Source organism: Labeo rohita, chromosome 5 (assembly GCF_022985175.1).
Source record: "Labeo rohita strain BAU-BD-2019 chromosome 5, IGBB_LRoh.1.0, whole genome shotgun sequence".
NCBI lineage: Eukaryota > Metazoa > Chordata > Actinopteri > Cypriniformes > Cyprinidae > Labeo > Labeo rohita.
In genome coordinates, this window is record NC_066873.1 from 32,320,298 (window position 1) to 32,341,591 (window position 21,294).

General features: G+C 34.6%; 2 protein-coding genes across 6 annotated transcripts; one reads left to right on the forward strand and one right to left on the reverse strand.

The window, feature by feature from the left end:
* Window positions 1–302: 302 nt before the first annotated feature.
* On the forward strand, window positions 303–9,787 carry si:ch211-114c12.5 (nuclear factor 7, ovary). The gene is made up of 11 exons (XM_051109743.1): window positions 303–429; window positions 830–893; window positions 975–1,096; window positions 1,178–1,258; window positions 3,189–3,305; window positions 3,706–3,837; window positions 3,941–4,069; window positions 6,114–6,165; window positions 6,284–6,310; window positions 6,426–6,452; window positions 6,556–9,787. The coding sequence occupies exons 2-11, from the start codon at window positions 869–871 to the stop codon at window positions 7,113–7,115; spliced, it is 1,272 nt and encodes a 423-aa protein (XP_050965700.1). The 5' UTR covers window positions 303–429; window positions 830–868; the 3' UTR covers window positions 7,116–9,787.
* Window positions 9,788–9,800: 13 nt separating this feature from the next.
* Window positions 9,801–19,347, reverse strand: tp53 (tumor protein p53). 5 transcript variants are annotated; one of them, XM_051109748.1, is made up of 11 exons: window positions 19,273–19,347; window positions 18,341–18,406; window positions 18,086–18,131; window positions 17,821–17,994; window positions 14,173–14,356; window positions 13,945–14,057; window positions 13,698–13,807; window positions 13,468–13,604; window positions 13,260–13,357; window positions 10,943–11,046; window positions 9,801–10,749 (listed from the first exon to the last, which is right to left on the reverse strand). In XM_051109748.1, exons 2-11 carry the CDS (start codon window positions 18,385–18,387, stop codon window positions 10,653–10,655), a joined length of 1,110 nt encoding a protein of 369 aa, XP_050965705.1. In that variant the 5' UTR covers window positions 18,388–18,406; window positions 19,273–19,347; the 3' UTR covers window positions 9,801–10,652. The 5 variants fall into 5 exon arrangements, with proteins under 5 accessions (XP_050965705.1, XP_050965702.1, XP_050965703.1 ...); XM_051109745.1 differs by having other exon boundaries at window positions 17,821–17,997; XM_051109746.1 differs by having other exon boundaries at window positions 19,141–19,331.
* Window positions 19,348–21,294: the final 1,947 nt, after the last annotated feature.

Consider the following 21,294-nt stretch of genomic DNA (forward strand, 5'->3'; position numbering starts at 1 on the left):
TCAAACGTTGATGTGTCGATGAGGTATTGATTTCAGTTTATTCATTTCGTTTTTAGTTTTAAAGTAGATCAGAAACCTGGGAAAAGCTTAATGAAATCATTTGCTTCATTTCTTTTTTAGTCAGTTTGATAAGATTTTGAAATGAAAGATTAGACCTTACAATAGTTTTTTAGCCCACATACACTGATTACACAAGCTCATAATGGCAATGCCCTTATCACTGTTCTTCCCGTAGCTAACAGGCGAGATATCGTGTTAATAAGTGAGATATCATGGGGCATTGACTAGGGTGGATTGAGAAGACAAAGTTCATTGTGTTGTCCACAAGGATTGACATGATACTGCAGGAGTGCATATGGGTCCTTGTGCTCTAGTTCTCCCAGGGTGCAACACAAATCTCTGCGCTGGCCTGCTCCCACAATAAAGAAGGTGAGGGCTGTAAACTTCCATATATTCTATTTTATTTAAACATAATGTTTTAATATTTAAACAAAAGCGAGAGAGAGTTTTCATTATCATTTTCCCATTAAATTGGCCTTTGAATCAGTATGTAAAAGCTTTTGCTTTTTCACTTACATTTGGGATTTATTAGTGTTGAATTTTAAATACCTAAACTTCTTAATCCTTTGTAGTAGTATTTAGTATTTTAGAATTGTATTTGGTTAATTAATTAATATATTCAAATTATAATTATAGTATATATTTAATTTATTTAAATAAATGTATTTATAATATAGTAATATTATTAATTATATATTAAATATATAATTTTTAAGTGCTTGGACTATTTCAAACTTTTGATGAGCTGACAGTTTGTGTTTTGCATAAGGTTGAGGCATTTAAAAAAAAAACGGACCTTCAAACCAACATGAAGAGTATCTTGAAGGGCAAAAGTAAGTCAAGAGACCGTAACATTTTAAAGTGTGTTTGATAGTTTAAACCGTAGAAGTTATAGATGCTTGTTTGTGTCACAGAAATTGAGGCGCCTGAAGCTAACTCTGTCGGAGCTGTACGCTGGAATATTCCTGATGAAACTCCTCAGGCTCAGACTCACAGCTCAGCTCCTACCAAGAGAAGTCCGAGTCCTAGACAAGCGGTAGACTGAAATATAGATTTTTCAATATTTTTCTTAATATATTACAAATACATTACACCTTACATGTCTATTGTTATACAGGACGTGAAGGATCACCGCAACCTGCAGGAATGCGTTAAGTTTATCACTCAGTGGAAACAGCAGGTGGAACATGTCTGCAAGGTAATATGTAATGCTTTTTATAGCCTAAAATTACTTTTATACACTGCCAGTTCATTTGTCTATTGTAGCTTCTAAAAAAAAACAGAGTTATGCAGCAGAATTATGCTGCGTTCCAGGGCAAATTTGGATTTTTCCCACCTCCTACTTGGAAATAAAGTCTGGAACGCCTCTTGCAGTCGGACCTCTGACCTTGAGCTTGGGGCAGAGCGATCAGCTAGACGTATCATTTGACGTCACTGTTTCCAATAAGTATCCACCTTATTTTTCCCGTAAGAGTGGGCACGGACATTAGTAAATTTAATGGGTCTGGTTGCCGGTGTCATTCGCTTGCAGCTACTTTTAGCTGTACAAAACAGATCATTTTGCTGCTTGATGTTGCAAATTGGTGTGTTTTACCTTATTATTTGAACGTATTATCTTAATTATTAACACACTGGTTTGTAGTGCAAACAGTTTTACCGTTTACTGCACTTTGTTATTCTACTCGTTATTTTCCTACAGCGACAAATGAACTGGAATTCTTGCACATTCACAGAAAACGGCTTACTTCCGTATTGAAAAATAAGGTGGATAGTGTGGAGCTATCTTATGTCAATCTTTAATACATTAGAGATTACGTTTATAAAATGATACCCATGAAATGATTTATTAAAATAATTTTACATACGTTTGTAAAATGATACCTACAATACCAGTCAAAAGGTTTTGAACAGTAAGATTTTTAATGTTTTTTAAAGAAGTCTCTTCTGCTCACCAAGCCTGCATTTATTTGATACAAAGTACTGCAAAAACAGTACAATTTTGAAATATTTTTACTATTTAAAATAACTTTTTTCTATTTGAATATATTTTAAAATGTAATTTATTCCTGTGATTTCAAAGCTGAATTTTTAGCATCATTACTTCAGTCACATGATCCTTCAGAAGTCATTCTAATATTCTGATTTGCTGCTCAAAAAATGTTAAAAACAGCTGAGTAGAATTTTTTCAGGTTTCTTTGACGAATAGAAAGTTCAGAAGAACAGCATAGAAATCTGAAATACAAATCTTTTGTAACATTATAAATGATTTTATCATCACTTTTGATACAATTTAAGCATCCTTGCTAAATAAAAGTATTCATTTCTATAATTGATTAATTATTGCTCATTTATTATATCTATTATTTATTTACTGACTCCAAGCTTTTGAATGGTATAGTGTACAATGCTACAAAAGCTTTTTATTTCAGATAAATGCTGATCTTTGGATCTTACTATTTATCAAAGAATCCTGAAAAAAATGTACTCAACTGTTTTAAATATTGATAATAATAATAATAGTATTAATAAATGTTTCCTAAACAGTAAATCAGCATATTAGAATGATTTCTGAAGGAACATGTGACACTGAAGACTGGAGAAATGATGCTGAAAATGTAGGTTTGATCACAGGAATAAATTACATTTTAAAATATGTTCAAATAAAAAGCAGTTATTTTAAATAGTAAAAATATTTAACAATATTACTGCTTTTGCTGTATTTTGGATCAAATAAATGCAGGCTTGGTGAGCAGAACCATTATCAATGGGAAAGTGCCTAAGAAACATTGCTTAGCAAAATTGCCCCTTGTATCATCATCTTTATACACTATACTGATGAATCATACATAAGCCTCATATTCAGGTATCATAAAACTACTGATAGGACAGAATTAAACCTATGTCTCCGTCACGATGGTTGCATCACCCCGTTGTTGAAATGCCATACAGAAAGGTGAGGTAGGGTTTCAGTGCTATAAATTAATAGCACACACCAACACCCTTTGGGCATCTGAAGAGAGGGAATAAGGACTGAGGGATGCTGATGCAGACAGTATGGGTGTGTGTTTGTCTACACATAATATCTAAAATATCACTATAAATATTATGTGTGTGTGTGTGCGTTTTAGCCCGGCTCCAGTGCAGACGAAGGCCCAAATATCAGTGTGCATGCAGATCCGCGTAGTCTGGAGCAATTACGCAAACTCATCAATGAGTGGGCACAGGAGCTCAAGAGAGCTGACAATGTGAGTTCATGGATAAAAGATACATATGTATGAACAAACAACATAGGTTACAGCCTTACTGAGATCAGTTATGTCTAACAGACAAGTTTACTGACATAAGATATTTAATAAAATATTTTTTAAATATAGAGAAAATATATAAAAGTGCACGAAGTAGAACAAATATTTTCAAATTCTGATGTTTGAAAGAATTTTTGAATTTGTGAACTCATTATTTTTGCATATAGCTTGTATTTACTAAGTTCTCCTGCACACAAGAAAGCTAAACGTTAAAAGTTTGCAAATGTCACCTCGTTTTCAAACTATGACTCACGGCACACATTTGGAAGAAGAATAACATTATGCACTATTTTCTTTGCTCATCATTGCTGTTTATCTGTTTATATTCTCCTTCCTATAGTTGTTTAGTGAGGGCACTTGGCGACAAGAAAAAAATGCATCAGGGGGGCAGAAAGAGAAGAAGCTGGATTCTGCCAAGCATATGGAGCAGAAGATCACAGAGTGGGCGAAGGAGCTACAGACTGTGTCGGAGGTGAGGACAGTGGGTTTGACCCCCTAAGGCATAATAATGTGCAAAATGTATGTACAGTATATTATGTCTCTACATTTAATTTGTTTTTTTTACCCATGTACAGAGCTGTGGTGTGATGAGACCGGAATTAGTCCTTTTTCTGAAGCAGCTGGAACTGAAGAAGAAGAAAATCTTGACTCTGTTGCCTTTTTTGGAGTTCATTACTTGGTCTCTGTTGAAACAGGACAGCGAGGTACATATTTTAGATAAGATGTCAATAAACTTACAAAAAAAAAAACCAAAGTCTGGAAGAGATGAAGTCCATAGTTTACACCCATAAACACTCGTAAACTGACAAGCAATCATTATCAGGAGGTAATTTTATCACTGCTTGTATAAACAGTTTGACAGAGTTTACAGACAGGTACTATCATCCCCAAGTGTGTAACGTGTGTTTTTTTAAGATAAAGAGAAAGAGATTCAGTTTCAGCATAATTAAAATTGTATATGTTTACATATGTTAATTACAATATGACCAAGTAATTACAAGCAATTACAAAAAACTACAGTACAACAAATAAATAGAGGGTTTTCACTTACATCACGGTTTGGTTAGTTACCCGGATGCACGGCCATATTGGAGATACTCGGATGTAAACAACAGCAAGGATTGCACAGTTTATGTACTACTAAATACCTTGTTCTGCTAATTTATGCCGTCTAAACCATGGGAAAAACGTGTGGACGCTGCTAAATCATATAGAGAAGGACTTAGTAAACAGGAAAATGTGCAATATATTTGACAAGTTAAAGGTGGTAAAGATACGTACGAGCAGTAATAATTAAGATATTAGCTTAATATTTAACCTACCTGACTTGAAATGATAAGAACTAAATGTTGTCAAGATTGCCCTGGAAATCCTGGTTCCCGCTCACAGTCTCTGAGACAGTAAATGCTGCTGCACAAACTGTTATCATTTACATGATTATACTCCACATGTTGTTGTAAGTTTGGGTTTATTATAACGTTCATTTGGGAACGCAACGTGCGCTATTTCATCAGATTTATAAGGTAAATAATGTAGAATTCAATGCAAACACAGGAGAATACATCATTAGCTTTATCATGATGCTAACTAACCACTCTGTGTTTATTCGGTTTGTTATAAAGAAATGGCCAAATGTTAAAGATTAAAAGGACATTTGAATGAAATGTTGAGTCCATATTAAACAGATTAGATCGCACAATAAAGTGTAAAAACAATCGTCAGGTCGTTGGCGCCCTCTACAGTCATTTGATATAAAGCGTAGTGTACATTAGCTCTATTGTTTATAATACATTACGTATTTTAACAGCAGTGTTGGGGGTAACGCATTACAAGTAATGCAAGTTACGTAATAATATTACTTTTTCAAGTAACTAGTAAAGTAACGCATTACTTTTGAATTTCTAAGAAAATATCTGAGTTACTTATATTGATTGACAAATCTCCTGTCAGGAAATTGGGAGTAAACATGATGTTACTGTATTCTAGACTAAATGTGAACATGCATTAATTCATCTCACTCAAAAAACAGATTCAGTATTCCTCAAAATGAATAAAAACTTGCAATATGAATATGATGCAACCCTGCAATAATTGAATATGGTAAATAAAACAAATATCCTATATGTATTTAATTATTTAATCCCATTTTATTAACCAGTGTCTTTGCTGCTGACCTTCGATGATGCAATTCTACCATACTAATAAGCAAAATTACTTTAGATAAACTAACATTTGTGCTTCATTTTTTTAATAGCTAAAGAGTGTTTTCCTGCATAAATGTACTTTTCTTTCAGTCTGAAGTGAATTCATTACACTTTAGCTGTAAAGGGGCTTTTACATTAGAATTGTTTTATATTAAAAACAAAGAAACAAGCTCCGCCCTTTCCATTACTTTCCATATAAAGTAACTAAGTAACATAATTAGTTATTTTTTCAGGGAGTAATGCAAAATTGTAATCCATTACTTTTAAAAGTAACTTTCCCCAACACTGTTTAACAGTTTTGTTCAATAAAACCATATGATTACTTGCTTTTGACACTTTATTTGAACTAATTATTATTGTCTTATTGCTATTATGTATGTATTTTACATGTAAGTTATTTTAAAAGCTATTGTTCACTTAGGTCTATTCTTATTACTAAAAAAATGATTATAATTATTATCGATTACTCGATTAATCGTCAGAATAATTCACAGATTACTCGATTACCAAAATAATCACAGAATTACATTTATAATGTTTTTAGGGTGACGTTCCACAGCTATGGCTCCTCACCAAACAACGTTCATGGAAAATAGGTAGAACTTTTACTTGCATCCTTCAGTAGACTAAAATGGTGATTTGGCAAATTATATTAAATTTCTTTTTTTTTGACATGTTCTCATACAAATCATTGTGTACAATTTGTTTTGACAGAGACACCAAAGTACATCCCAAACTCAGGTACTGATTTATGTATTTATTCTGTTCAGTGCACAATTTAACATGGAAAACATCTAAAACGTAACTCCATTCATCATATCACTGTTGTAATAATGTTTATCACTGTTCTCCATAGTGTGGAACTGGATCCTCAGTGCTTCAGGTATCACTGATTTAGCCATTTATGATTTACCTGTCAATGAAATTCGTTTTGGATTACGAAAGCGTTGACATTTGACATTTTTACCTGTTTTGCACATGCTTAGTGGACATCACACTGGACCCCATGACAAACCACCCATGGTTGCTGCTCTCAGATGACAGAAGGAGGGTGCAGGAAGCTCTGAGTGAAACTGAAGTGTCGTTCAGTGACCAGCGCTTTGACAGCTGGCCATGTGTCCTGGGCTTGGAGGGGCTCACTTCCGGTCGGTACTACTGGGAGGTTGATATTGCCAACGATGGTTACTGGCGTATCGGAGTGGCCACTGAATCCTCCCAAAGGCAAGGCCGGTGTCCCATGAACCCCTCTGAGGGCTTCTGGACAATATGGAGAAGCACGCGGCAGTTTTTTGCATGCACCAAACCGGAGGCCGAGCTACCTCTGTCACTCGTGCCCAAAAAGCTGGGAATCTACGTGGACTATGAAGAAGGTCAAGTGTCTTTCTATAAAGTAGAGACACGCGCACATATCTTTACATTCATTGCAAATTTCCGTGAAAAGTTATTCCCGCTTTTCGCACCTCTGGATGGACGCACACTTATCACACTGTCCTCCACAGAAGTCGAACCAGAAGAGTCCTCTCATGAAAACGTACAATTCTTTTAACTTGACAAATGTTTTAACAGGGAACTAATGAGGGTAGATAAGTTGCCATTTTAAGGCTTAAAAACAAATGCAGCAGCAAATCATTGAGATCTAAGCAGATTTGAAAGGTGAATCAAATGATCACAGTTGACAGATCTAGGATGAGATCCAGTGGATACTGTGGCGATGTTTTAGCTCTGAGGATTTTCTTAAATTCCCTCTTTATGGAAAATTATGAAATTTGGCACACATCCTCAGACCGCTCTGGCGTCATTGTGTCATTTTAAACACTATGCGCGAAATGTACAGGTCAGTTAGTCCTTGCGGGAATGACTAACAACATGACAAAAGAATATAATTTCTTAAATCATTTTGTGAGGTTTACGTCTGGTCTGAATGATATTCTCCATTTAATCCAAATCAAAAATGCCTAGGAGTACAATGAATGATTTTTAGAAAATGTGTACATATAGTCAAAAAGTCAAAAGTTTACATACACCTTGTAGAATCTGCAAAATGTAAATTATTGTACCAAAATAAGAGGAATCATACAAAAAGCATGTTATTTTTAATATAGTACTGACCTGAATAAGATATTTCACACAAGACGTTAACACATTTTCCATTGCAATCTGTCATACTTTTCCAGACTTAAATTTCCAAACCTCTCAGTAGATTTTCAGACCATATTTAACATAAATGGTTCATAGAGCATTATTTTCAGCTTTATATTTGGTGTATAGTACAGTCATCTGTAAATATTTGTATTCCCTTAGGGGTTTTAATTGATTTTCTCAAAGTGACAAAATATAGAGCCCCTAAAATAAAAAAAAAAATACAGACTTTTAAATGCACACAAGAAACTTTTTTTCTGCCCTCGAGAAACTATTCACATGCACATGGGAACCGTTTTGCATACTTACACATTACAATTTCTAGTTTTATATAACTTATTTCCTTTGTTCATCACTTACTTACACTTTGTCACATCTTACTATGAATAAAATGAGAGCATGGATGCACATGAATTAATAGAGATATGCTTGCTCAAAATTTTGGCTTTTCTTATGGTAGTAACTCTATTATTAAGGCCTAATGTCCAAATTAACACATCCTCTGTGGCGATTGAGAAACCATGACACGAAATGGGCTGATGGCATAAACTTTTACAAGTTCAAGGGTTGTTTAAAAAAAAAAGATGCATACTTTGTAGAGGCCAAGAAACCACTCTACAAAATGGGCTGATGGCACAATAGGTGGCTCAGTGTGTATTGTCCTATATGCTAAGTTTATTTATTTCTTGTCCGCAAATAAACGTCCTTATATTTTTTTATTTTTGCAAAGGTCCTGGAGGCTACGTAATATGGTGCTAAAAATATAGTAAGAAGAATCCCAAAGTGCTTATAACCTGCATTTTGCATAATGAAAAATTGCACTTTGAATTCATTGTCATATCTGACAGTCACTAAAGAATCAGAAAAACAGCTGATAAGAAAACTCACTTCACACATAAGGACAAAAGTCTGGAAACACAAATAATTTTCCATACTCTGCTCTCTTTTATCCATACTTTTCCAAACCCTGAGGAGAAAATAGTTAAATTATAAAAATGACCCCATTCAAAAGCTGACATACATACACCTGAATGATCCACAGCTGTTTTTGTTGTTGTTTAGTGATAGTTGTTTATGAGTGCCTTGTTTGTCCTGAACTGTCCGCTGTTCTTAAGAAAAATCCTTCCAGTCCCACAAATTCTTTGATTTTTCAGCATTTTTGTGTATTTGAACCCTTTCCAAGAAAAATGCATTTTGTCTTCATTCTGTTCAAAAGTTTACACCTCTGGCTCTTAATGCATCGTTTTACCTACTGGAGCATCAGTGACCATTTTAACCTTTTGTAATAGTTGCATATGAGTTCCTCAGTTGTCCTCAGTGCCATTGTTGGAAAGGGTTCAAATACACAAAAATGCTGAAAAACCAAAGAAAACCAAGTGTATGTAAACTTTTGAATAGTACTTTTTATAAATTCAACTATTATTTTCTCTTGTGGACTATATGTAAACACCTTTCATGTGAAATATCTTATTCAGGTGAATACTAAATAAAAATAACATGCATTTTGTATGATCCATCTTATTTTGGTAAAATAATTAACATTTTGCAGATTCTGCAAGGTGTATGTAAACTTTTGACTTCAACTGTATAATGCACAGAGGCAATTGTGGCAAATTCTGAGTACACCATACTTGCCCACGTTAGATCACTATCACTACAAAACATCTGATTCTAGCCCACATGATTGTTATTAACAATAATGTAAATTTACTTCATATAGCACCATCTAGTGTGGAAATAAAGTGTGTACACTTAGTGGGTGGGATTTGGATCCATCCTAATAAAATTAGGGGTTTTGTGCATCCAGTAGGTTTCAAAAGCTTGAAGTGCCAACAATTCTTAAAATTACTATATAAGGCACACTGTGATTGTCTACAAGCTCCAAACTGATAGGTGTAACACATAAAACATTTTTTTTTCTTTTAACACATTAATGTTCATACAATGTAATTGTTTTATTATGAATCTTACATTCAAGCAATTTCTTGTAATGTATCTTCATTATTGAAAACTATAAAAACTGTACTGTACCATAATGCTGGAACCATAAAAAAAAAAAAAAAAAAAAAAAAAAAAAAATCAAGACAATAAATGATTTTTTAAAAGAATGTATTTAAAAACAAATTTCTTAAAAACAAAAACACTTTCCCACCTACAAATTAATGCATGTGAATATATGTATAAAAGATATATGCATACATTAACAAAACAGGATAAAAACAGCATAAAAATATATATCAAATTGGAGAACAGTAGAATAGTTTCATCAAGATTACCAGGAGGAACTACAACACGCCCTGAGTTCTTGACATTTTCATTTGCTTATATGAACGGAAATTAACCTATTAAAAAGGTAATCCAAATACAAAATAGAGTTATTTTTATTTTTTGTTATTTTTATTACAGTTGCTTGGCATCTAACCATTCTGTTTTTATCTAATCTGTAATGGACTTTTTTATTTTAAAAAAGGTGGTTACAAAAGAGGTTACAAAATACTGGCATTAATACATTTTCAACAAAGTGGCCATCTAGTAAGTCAGTGACAAATTTACAACCTTACCAGGGTGCAGAAACTACATGTTGGGAGGCAAGTGACCTGCACTGACCTACAACAGGAAAATCCCACATACAGATAAGCTTCATCGCTAAACATTCATTTATCAGGTCTGCAAAATGATTAGTCAGCAGTGCTCCTCCAGTGCTGATAAAGCACACCTACTGCACCCAGCTGTTACCAGCCTTATTCATATAGACCTCTTCTGAATCAGCTGACTTACAAAGGTCCCAGTGGAGTGAATAAGATGAAACATGACAAAGGACTGAGTGATCATGGGTCTGCAATCCACCAAATGCTGCCCATGACAAGGCATTTTGGTCAGACAAAGACAAAAGGAAGGCAGTCAGAAAATCTCCATTTCTTTTTTTGTTCAGCACTGCGCCATCCTAATCAGAGTCGCTTTTTTCATCTTTAACCATTAGTTTTTTGCCTCTTTTGGGCTCTGGTGTTTGGGCATCCTTCTCCTTCTTGCCCTTGGTGAGTCTTAAAAAAATAATAATAAAAAAATAAAAGGTAAATGATGAAATAAATAAAAGTAATAATAAATGAAATGTAGTTTATATGTAAGTGTCAAATAAGCTCTGATGGCAGTTATGATGTAAATGCTGTAGCAGTTTTGACTTTGAGGGAAAAAAGACATTTGTGCAGGGTGTAGTTATGGAATGATATCACTTACAATTTCTGCCGGTATCTATCCATTTCAGATGGAGGCACCACGTCGCTCAACTCCAAACTATCATTAATCTTCTTTAACATTTCGTAGCGTTCTTTGCCCCTCACCTGCATGAAGAAAATAACTAATCTTAAAAGTCACAAACACAAACTACACATTTTTTTTTGTTAAAGGTCTTAGCCAACCATATTAAAAAAGCACAAGCATGATTAGTACACTAACATGGCAAGTTTATTTTAAGACCTTAACATTGTGTTATATTTTAAACACAATATTGTCTGTTTTGATCAATTTTGCCAATGAAAATTTTACCTATAAAGTCACATCAAAACTGTTAAGCATCTCAAAATGAATCCAGTGAACCAATGGCCTATTCATAAAGAGAGCTGAATGAATCAGCCGTTTGAACGAATCGAATGAATGAATGACTGACCGACTCAATGAACTTCTCATTAAGACATTTTCTGCCATCTTCTGGCAGTTTTAGTTTCTTATTTAGATTATTATTTAATTAAAAAAAAATTATAATATTTCCATATTAATAAAACAAGATAATATCATTATTTGCATTAGTTAAAAAAAAAAAAAAAAAAAAAGTCAATTAAAAAGACAGTTCACCCAATGATTATATTTCTTTCGAAAGCTACATTTTGTAGTATTAATTAGATGAACTGCCACATCGTGTAATTAGATTACTTTTTTTTTTTTTTTAATCGTTTGACAGCCCTGTTTTTGTTTTTTTTAAAAACAAGCTCCACACAGTTTTTATTTTATTTTTTATTACAGTAAAAATCTAGTTAACATTTCTTAATTAGTTAATTTGTCCTTCAATGCCTGCGTTAATGCACAAATACAGTCTTTTGACCACATCAGATTAGTTTCACCCGCCAATTTACATTCACTTTAGAAATGACTGGTATCCGATATCTATGAAGTCCACGATACAATATTTATTGCGATATTAAAAAAAAAAAAAAAAAAAAAAAGGGAACAAGTTAAATTCTTATATCTAATGCACACAAAAAAGTAAAAAGTAAAAAAATAAAATAAAATTTACTTGAAAAAAAAATTACATTCACACATATGTGTTTTAGGAAGCCAAACAAATTAGAATATAATAATGAGAACAACGACAGTAATAGCCATATATTGTAAAACAATTGTACTGTCAAATAAATTTAAATGAATATTTCATAGGTATATTATTTTTGCTTTACACTAAAGTAGGGAAATTTTCTACACTTGAAAGAGATATTTTGAATTTGGACTGCTGTACCCATTTAAATCACTAGCTGTCAGCAATTCATACTGCACTTTTATTTTAGACAGCTTTTATTTTAAAGGAAAACTCCAGCTTCAGTGAAAACATGCTTACAAAACATCACTACAAATCTAGAGAAATGCTGTAATCATCTGTCGCGAAAATAAAGCATAACTGGTGGCCATTGCATTTCCAAACGCATGCTAAACTCACAGCACATGCATTCATTGAGAACGGAGCCGTTCTGAGGCACGGAAAACACTAGATAAGCTTATCGTCTGAACAAAGTGTGTGCTTTGCTCTGAAACGTGCAGCGAAAACAGACTTGATGAAGGGATTAAGCCATATTGCGCTTTATTATGGGTTTAGGTTGTTTGACAGATACTGTGAAAAAGCATAAAACACAACTTTAAAGACCTTTTATGTTGAAATAATTAGTTTAAATATATTTTAACAACTAGACTACATTTTTGCCCAGAAAACCTACCATTTCATATCTTCAAGCGACCAAGATAATATCGCGATTTTGCTATCGTGATATAATGATACTGATAATATGGTTACATCCTTTCTATTTACATTAATTCCCGGCCAAAATGATTGTCAGTGATCATTTCACCATGCACATGGTTCACGTCGCATGGCTGTTATTATTTGCCAACAAGGGCAACAGCGGTCATGGATGTTTTGCGGCACAACATCTCACTGAACCAAAAAAGAAAGGAAAATAACAACAAATTTAAATGTTATTTTACTACTTATTCTGAAGTGAAATAAAGTAGTGGCGCAAGAGAGAGAAAACACATGAGTGAGTAGACTAGAAGCCAGGACATACCAAGGCGACTTCAGAGAACTAGTGACGACAAAATCTGAGGGTGTTATCAGCTTGCATCAACAGCATATGGACCAAAAAGCTGCACTTGAACACACTGCTCAGACTAGACGACTGCAAACTAGCAGTTTGATAAGGGCTGGACTCTGCAGGACCGAAGTTGCCCAGCCCTGCACTATAATTTTAATGAAAAATCACAGGAGGATGATGAAAAGAAAAATGATCACCTGCAGGGTATAGATCTCCTCATCACTGCTTGTGCCAAGTTTGGCCTTCTTACTGCCTTCAGGTCGAGGCGTAGAAGTAGTTGACTCTTTAGTCATACCTGTCAGATCATATTCAAATTACTATGACATTTTGAAGAAATGAATGCTTTTATTCAGCAGTGTACAAGCAATCTAACTGAATTTATTTCTTACATACACACAAACTTACTGCGTTTGGTGGTAGAGGGGGTTTTGCCCAAGGTTTTGGTCTCCTGGTCTTTTCTGTTGCTTTCCTCAGTTTTCCTGTCTCTGCCTGGGCATGCACACACACGCACCTCGAAAGACCTGCGACCCAGCAACTGACCACTGCAAGACAAGAATAAAAGCATATTTAATGATCCTTGGTATCAACATAGGAATACAATTCACTAACAGAGTAATCAAAAACGGACTACTCACTCTTGAGTCTCCAGAGTGATGATCGTCAGGATGGGTCGGCGGTTCATCCCGCCCATGCAACTACTGTTGCACATATAATTGTATAAAATGGTAGTGAACTCAGCTCCCAGCTACAAAAAAAAAAAGCACAGGAAAGTGAAATTACAACGACAAAACTTTCAGCTGTGTTGCAGTCAAACATGACAATGAAAATTGTCAATTACTCTTGCTGTCTAATGTTATTACAGATTAAAAAACTAAGACTCACTTGAGGAGCTTCATAGGGAACCACCACACTGTGCCTGGCGGTTACATCGTCCTCTCTGTAAAGAGCACGTGAGTTTCCTTCCACGCGGATCAGGTGAGCAGCAGGAGCCAATCCTAAGCAGGTAGTAAACAGACCTGTTAATTGCTTTCAGTGGAACTTGTAACTGTTTAGCTATAATGTTTTCCTATATAATAGTGCAAGATTGGATGAGAAAGAGCATGTCCATACCATCGCCATCTGGGGTTCTCTCATGGTGGGGGCATCGACGGACCACCTCAGCCACATGCTCGGACTTCTTATAAATGGCTGTGGCTCTGATCACCGAGCCCTGGGGAGGGGCAGTGTTCACCACCATTTGCACTGGACAAGTTTTCGCCAATTGGCAATAAAGTTTATTCAGGTCAGACGAATACTGTAATCAAGAGAAAAAGAAAAGATTCTCTAAACTCAAGTGTTTTAGGTTCATATAAACAAAAATTACACAGTGAAAAAAAAATTAATACATCGTAGTAATTAGTATTAGTAGTAATCACACAAGTTAATAGAACACTCATGTTACAATTCCTGAGAATACTGATTAAAATAAGGAATGGGTTAAGATGGCAAACTAGCAGTTCAACAACTGACTACTAGTTCATCAGCAGTGATTAATGGCATTATAAATAAACAGCGTTACTAGCGGCGTTATTGTTTTCTGTAACGAGTAATCAAACAAATTACTGTTTCCCCAGCTCCAACACTGTTACCATTACTGACAATAAAATGCGGTGCTACTATAATTTATTATAATATTATTTCATTTTTCAGTTCACCTGAATGGATGCGCATTGTACCTGTATTTGATGAACCATAAACTCTAGTGTGAAGCCACACGACTAGTCGTCATTTTCTCTCTTACACACACACACACACACACACACACACACACACACACACACACACACACAGACAGATACAGAGCTAGAGAGTCTAACATATACCATGCAGAATTGACCCGCCACATGTAAATGATATTCTTTGCTGTATTTTCCTGTCAAAATAATGGAGTTCCTTCGGAATTCTTCAGCTTTTAGGAACTGCCGGTTTCTCCGGTAGTAGGCGGAAGTAATGCTCAAACGGCAATCTCATTGGCTGGCACTCACCTATTATCGTCCCTGTTTTGATTTCAGCAAATCAGTTCGAGTGAATGCAGACAACGTGCTTAATATTCATGAACTCAGCAGCTCATTAATCCTTGGTGCGATTTATATTGTTATTTGTAGTAGTAGTGTTGTTATCTTATCAGTATTACTTTTAGTTAACACTAAATTACAAACAATATCGTAAGCACCACCACCAGTCCTAAATTCAGTCAACATGACAAATACTCATTCACACATGGTTATTCTAATTACTAAAGTTTAATGCTAAATTATCATAATGTCATATGATAATGCTTGGCTGACTGATGGCAAGTGTCAGATATGTAAAAAACTGTGCCATTACGCTTTATATCAGATATGTAATATTAGTCCAGTGAGTAAACTAAAAATTTCATTCAATTTATTTAAATGTAATTTTTTAACATATTTAATATTGGGGGCATCCAATTTATTTGACTTTTTTATTTTTTAAGTGAACTTTTTTTCTTTCTTTTTTTAAGTAACAAATTACTTTCCCTGGTAATTAGTTACTTTTATAATGATGTAACTCAGTTACTATTTGTGAGAAGTAACTAGTAACTATAACCAATTACTTTTTAAAACATGCCCAACACTGTTGATCAGTGACGTCAGCTACTTCAACTATCTTTTTAGCAGTGGTGCTTCTAAAGTGGAGGTTTTAATGGGATGACAGTGTGCTAACAATAATAAATAATTTCATCTCCTTTAAAGCACCACTACTACAGTTGTAGCAAATTCACAGCCCTTAACAATAAACTTTAGAATATGTATTTGTACATTTTTAAAATAACACATTTAATAGAATATATAATACAAATTATAAAGAATATATAATGAGAATTATAATAAAATACAAACATGTTTTATCTAACTAAACCCTACTACATTAATAAGTAGGACAGAAAGATTTGCAAGCTTCAACAAAAGTCCCAAAACCATACCTACAGAAGCTCACAGATCTTGAAAAAAATTAAATTTAGACAAATTAATAAACTAATCAATATTCAAATAAAAATTAATCACATTTGAGCTTTTTGAAATTGTATTTTCCTCTTACCATCAAGATCATGTGCAGTCTCTCTGTAGTTTCTCACACGATCTGAAACACATCAACTTGACTATCTTGCACTATAACAATCTTAAAGTCTACTCTCTTCCCTAAAACTCTGTTTTACAGGACGCACTTCTCCCTCCAACGGTTAGAGTGAAAATTTTTGGATGCTAAATGTCCCTGCTCTGAGTCTTGTAGACTGCAGTTTCTGTAGAACCGGACACTCCCCTCCCCCACTGCTCTATGGGGACAAGTTCAGACATGTTCAACTCCACAGATACTGCCTTTCTAATAAAGCACTGCTGCTCAATAAAATAATAATATAAGCCAAAAACATACAATTAACAAGATGATTTCACTGATTACAGGACTAAATAAGATATAAGTACTGTCAGATTTAATACATTTGGATGGCTAAACACAACAGAGACTGACTAAGATAGACATATGATTCATGACTAACATAAATGACAGTGTACACTGAGCAGTAGGTGAAAGCTTCTTTGACAACGATTGCAGTCATCTTATCTTTTGCCAAGCGGCCATTTTAGAGTAACACCTCTTTCTACATACTGGCCAGTCATGAGAGTGTGTATTAAACTATATTTACTAAAAATACACAGATAAACTACATAAGCTCTAGCTTTTTTCCTCATTTAGCTTTCTAATAAACCTGGCACTGTACAAAATGAATGTTATCAGCTGTGTGATTAATTATTCTAATCTATTGTGAGTCTTGTAAGCATCTACTAAATGCAGAAGTGTAAATGTAAGCCAACCGCACTGCCATTTCTTTTCACAACCTCTCCAAACTGATACATGAATTTCTAGTAACTTTGAGTAATTTGAATCAACATATTTGCTTCTATCCATTCTCCAAACTGCTTATGTAGGGTTGTGACACATAATAGCCTAAAGACTAAAGTCTGAAACCAAAAAAGTACAACAGACGAAAGAGAGGGAAAAAAAAGATTTGGTGAGGGGTGGGTGGTGATGGAGCGGCACTTTTTTTTTTTTTTTTAACCCCAACGCTACCGGAAAGATGTTTGGCGCTCCACATGAGAACATGCCCATTCATGTCTTCAGACAATGCAACAAGAAACTGCCAAATTTAATTTCTTATTTGCCAACTCCAGATGTTAGACTGACAAGCTGAATGATCACAACAGCACTCTAAACTTCAGTAGTCAATACACAACAGATGGGAATTCGGAAGTATTATTCAGGACAGGAACGAAGGAGGTGATGGAGAATGAATGAAGCCTTGTGGTATCCTGGCAACATTCCGATTCAGCGCTCACCAGAAAGGACAATTTGAGTCTCTACATGACCTCAGGTACACGTGCATTCATGTACATATTTAAACTACTACGTACTACTGTTAGTTCACTACTAACTGTCATTAACTTTTAACTATATATTATCACTAACACTTATAAAATACACTCACTAGAAACCATTTTATTACTAAACAGAATATGAACAATCTTTGCAATAATCTGAAACTAACAAATTGATTTTTCATTTATTTAGGATGCTAATGTATAGTGCATGTATAATGTAAAAGTAGATGAATTATATGTGTGATCGAGTACACTGAAATGCCACTCATGTGAGTACTGTTTGCATGGACGCATGTGTGCACATGTGTTTTTAACTTACAGTGCAGGTCACAGATTTGGCAGTACCAGATTGCGGGAACCCAAGTTTAAAGCCATGTTCTCCAGGATAATCAGTGGCAATAGGAACAGAGGCGGTCGGAGGGGAGGTGGATGGCTGAGGCTGTTCGGCCAGTACGTTGTCGAATATATTCGGATCGAAGGAGCTTGGAAGATACTGCTGAAACACACAAAAGTCCAACATTTAAAAACAAATATGAACACGAGTGGGTGTGTGTGTATATATGCCCTTTTTTTTTTTTAAATACCTCATCATTGATCAAGTCCCAGCAAGGGCCACCTTCTGGAGTGGAACTGAAAAACAAATCAGGATTAGTTTAGCATTAAATTAATAAAGCACACACAATGCACACAGCAGAGTACTGATGCACAATGGCAAGTTCATTGGATCTTGACCAACCTAAAATAAATAAATGACAGAAATCTGACATAATATTGCCTGCACCCACATAAAACTGAGGATATGACCAACTCCGGGTCTCAGGAGAGAGTTGCAAACTTACATGAGGTTTCGTTCCCACAGGTCAGCGAATTCTTGACTTTCTGCCATGGCTTTTAGATTCTCAAAACTACAGATATAACACAAAACGTTCAGTCAGCTCAACACTTGAGGGAAAATATGATGAAAATACAGCACCTCACAATCGCTCGATATTTTTTAAACGGGTCAGCCGGCGATGTTAACGTTTCCTGTTTGCAAAGTACGATAACTTACAAATTAGTAAATAACCAAACAACCAAATCACGTGTGTACATATTGCATCGAAACGTTTTAACGGGAAGTTTTAATTAAAGTTAAACAGCTCAGTGGAAACATTCACAAAAGCGATCTTCTACGAGGCAAGTTTCGAAAACACCGCTTAGCTAACTAGCTAATTAGCTTCACAAGCTAGTCGCACAGTTGTACATACCATTAAAGTGAAGAAAAAAAAGGAGTCATTAAAGACAAATTTCTAAAAGTCACATTAACTCGTTACAGTAAAAATCTAGCTTTTTAACAGTTTCGACTGTTCGCTAGCTAGCTAACGTTACCTAGCCTGTTTCACTACGTTTCTGTAACGTTTAAAGCGCCGTTGGGCCTCTGAGTTTCCGCTTCTGTTAATTCATTAGTTTTATTAAAAAATTTTAAACCAATTTTAATCGCATCGACTTCAGCTCGTTAAAATAACAGTATCTGCACGCATAAAGTAATACTGTACTCCAAATCACGACTTTAATGCACGAAATAGTTTCGAATCAAACACTTAATTAACAAATTTATGTACGAGCAAATTATGAATCGGCACAGTTGTCTTTCTGTTACCTTGCGATAATTTACTTCACCGACCTCCTCTCCCCAAACGGTTTTTTTTTCGTTACTGAGTCTTGTCGTGATGAGTTCCGAGTGTGAGTCACACAAGGGCCAAAACAACACAACAAAAATGGGCTTACAAACCCAAAGCAAGATCCACGCGTGGACTTCAGGGGATTCCCCTACAGGAGGAGTCTGCTGACGTCAGCGTCACCTGACTGAGTACCGGGCTCACATAGAGAATGAATTAAATGAAAACAAAAAATTAATGATTTTAACAGACCACCAGACGTTTTGTTTTCATTTTTGTGAAATAATCCAACGTTAATATGTTACCGAAAATCGGACATTTTATTACAAAAGGCGCGGAATCTGCATAACGAGGAAGTTGTTGGAAATATTTAGGCTTTCTTTATTACACTGCGTTGCATATAGTGGTGCGAGCACGGAAAGGTCATTCCGAGTGCAAAATATTTACTTTTAATTCTGATTTTGTTTTTGACATATATTATTGAACCTTACGACATGACGTATACCAACGTATAGGCAAATAAGTTACGGATTGATAATTCAGAGATAGATGGGCCATTGATTTTAATAAATGTGAAACTACGTGAGCTCATCTCCATGATATGGCATGGTAAGCATCGAATCAAAACTATATAAATCTTACAGACGGATAAACCGAAAGTCACAAATTTTTGCAGACATATGTTATGTTGTGTGTGTCTGCAGGAATGTCACCAAATAACAAGCTCCAGAGGTTTACCAAAATAACTGTTCACCCGCATCACAGTCACAGAATTTCTGTGATTGCTACCCCGTGAGGTATAAAATCACACACGAAACTTCTGACCAGTCAGTTGAGTCCCCACATCACTTACATTATGGAAGATGAGGTTTTTCATGATCGAGTTAGCACTCAGACTGAAAGTGGTGTTATGATGAATAACAATTCAGAAATGTTATTATTTACGGTCATATGTCACTCACATTTAAAATATTCAACTGTTCGGTTCACATTCTGCAGTACGCATGCATTTATGAGGGCATGTTATGAGAAACAAGTGCTTGCACGTATATTACAAAGTTAACGGAGTTTAGAGGCAGTCAACATTAACACCAGTTTGTGATTTGCATTTTGTGATTTACTAACACAGAGAAAACCATCAGAAGTTAAAAAGGTAGTTTAGGCTTATTTCAAATTTATGCTGCCATATTAAACTACCAATTACACTAATGCATCTCAGTTGTTTTCAAAAGATAAAAATTACAAAGCAGTCATGATGTAAATTAAAAATAATCTACATTTTCAATATTATGACTCATTCCTAATTGTAGAATGTGTAATAAACCCATTACAGTATAAAAGAAGACATAATGACATTTTGTTGCTAACTGCACACTTAAATGCTGATAACCAATTATATTTGCCCTACTTATCTTAGAACATCTTCCAAATGACATATCTAAGGTTTTACACAACTTTGTGTTTTGTAATTTTTCTAACTTTTTTCACCAAAAAAAAAAAAAAAAAAAAAAATTATGATGATCGATTTTATAAACCGAGCTGTGGACAAATGCAGAAAAGAAAACATTCAAATTAGCGCCGGATTTCGGATGATGTTTCAGAGAAAGGCAAGCTTGCTAGTGTGCACGTGTGCACATGTATGTGTGTGAGAGAGAACATTCGAGAAAACCCCTAAAACCTACTGCTAAAAATCGCCTGATTTTGATGTTTGGAATTTCTCTCTGTTAAAAGAAAAATCGGATAATTGTACAAATTTCACTTTATTTCGTTTATAGTGCCTTTTATTTAAAAAAAATAATAAAATCACCAGGTAAACTCTTACATTTATGTAATCTCAATAGGCACTTTGCACTTTTTCCAACTTTTTAACTGGGTTTTATAGAGGAAAGACACACAGAAATATAATTTTAAAGCAAATAGCTTTTTTCGAAGTAAATATGTAATTTTATTTCTAGCATATATATTCATTAACAGCACTGACTATGCATGTTTGTTCGAAGTATATTTTGAAAAATGAATTCTAGCTTATCAGTATTATTACTGTAATAGAATCGATTTGTCAGAATTTTCAGTATTAATCATACAAATCCAAAATCTGAATTCCTAATTTTCGGTGATGGCTACAATAAATGATA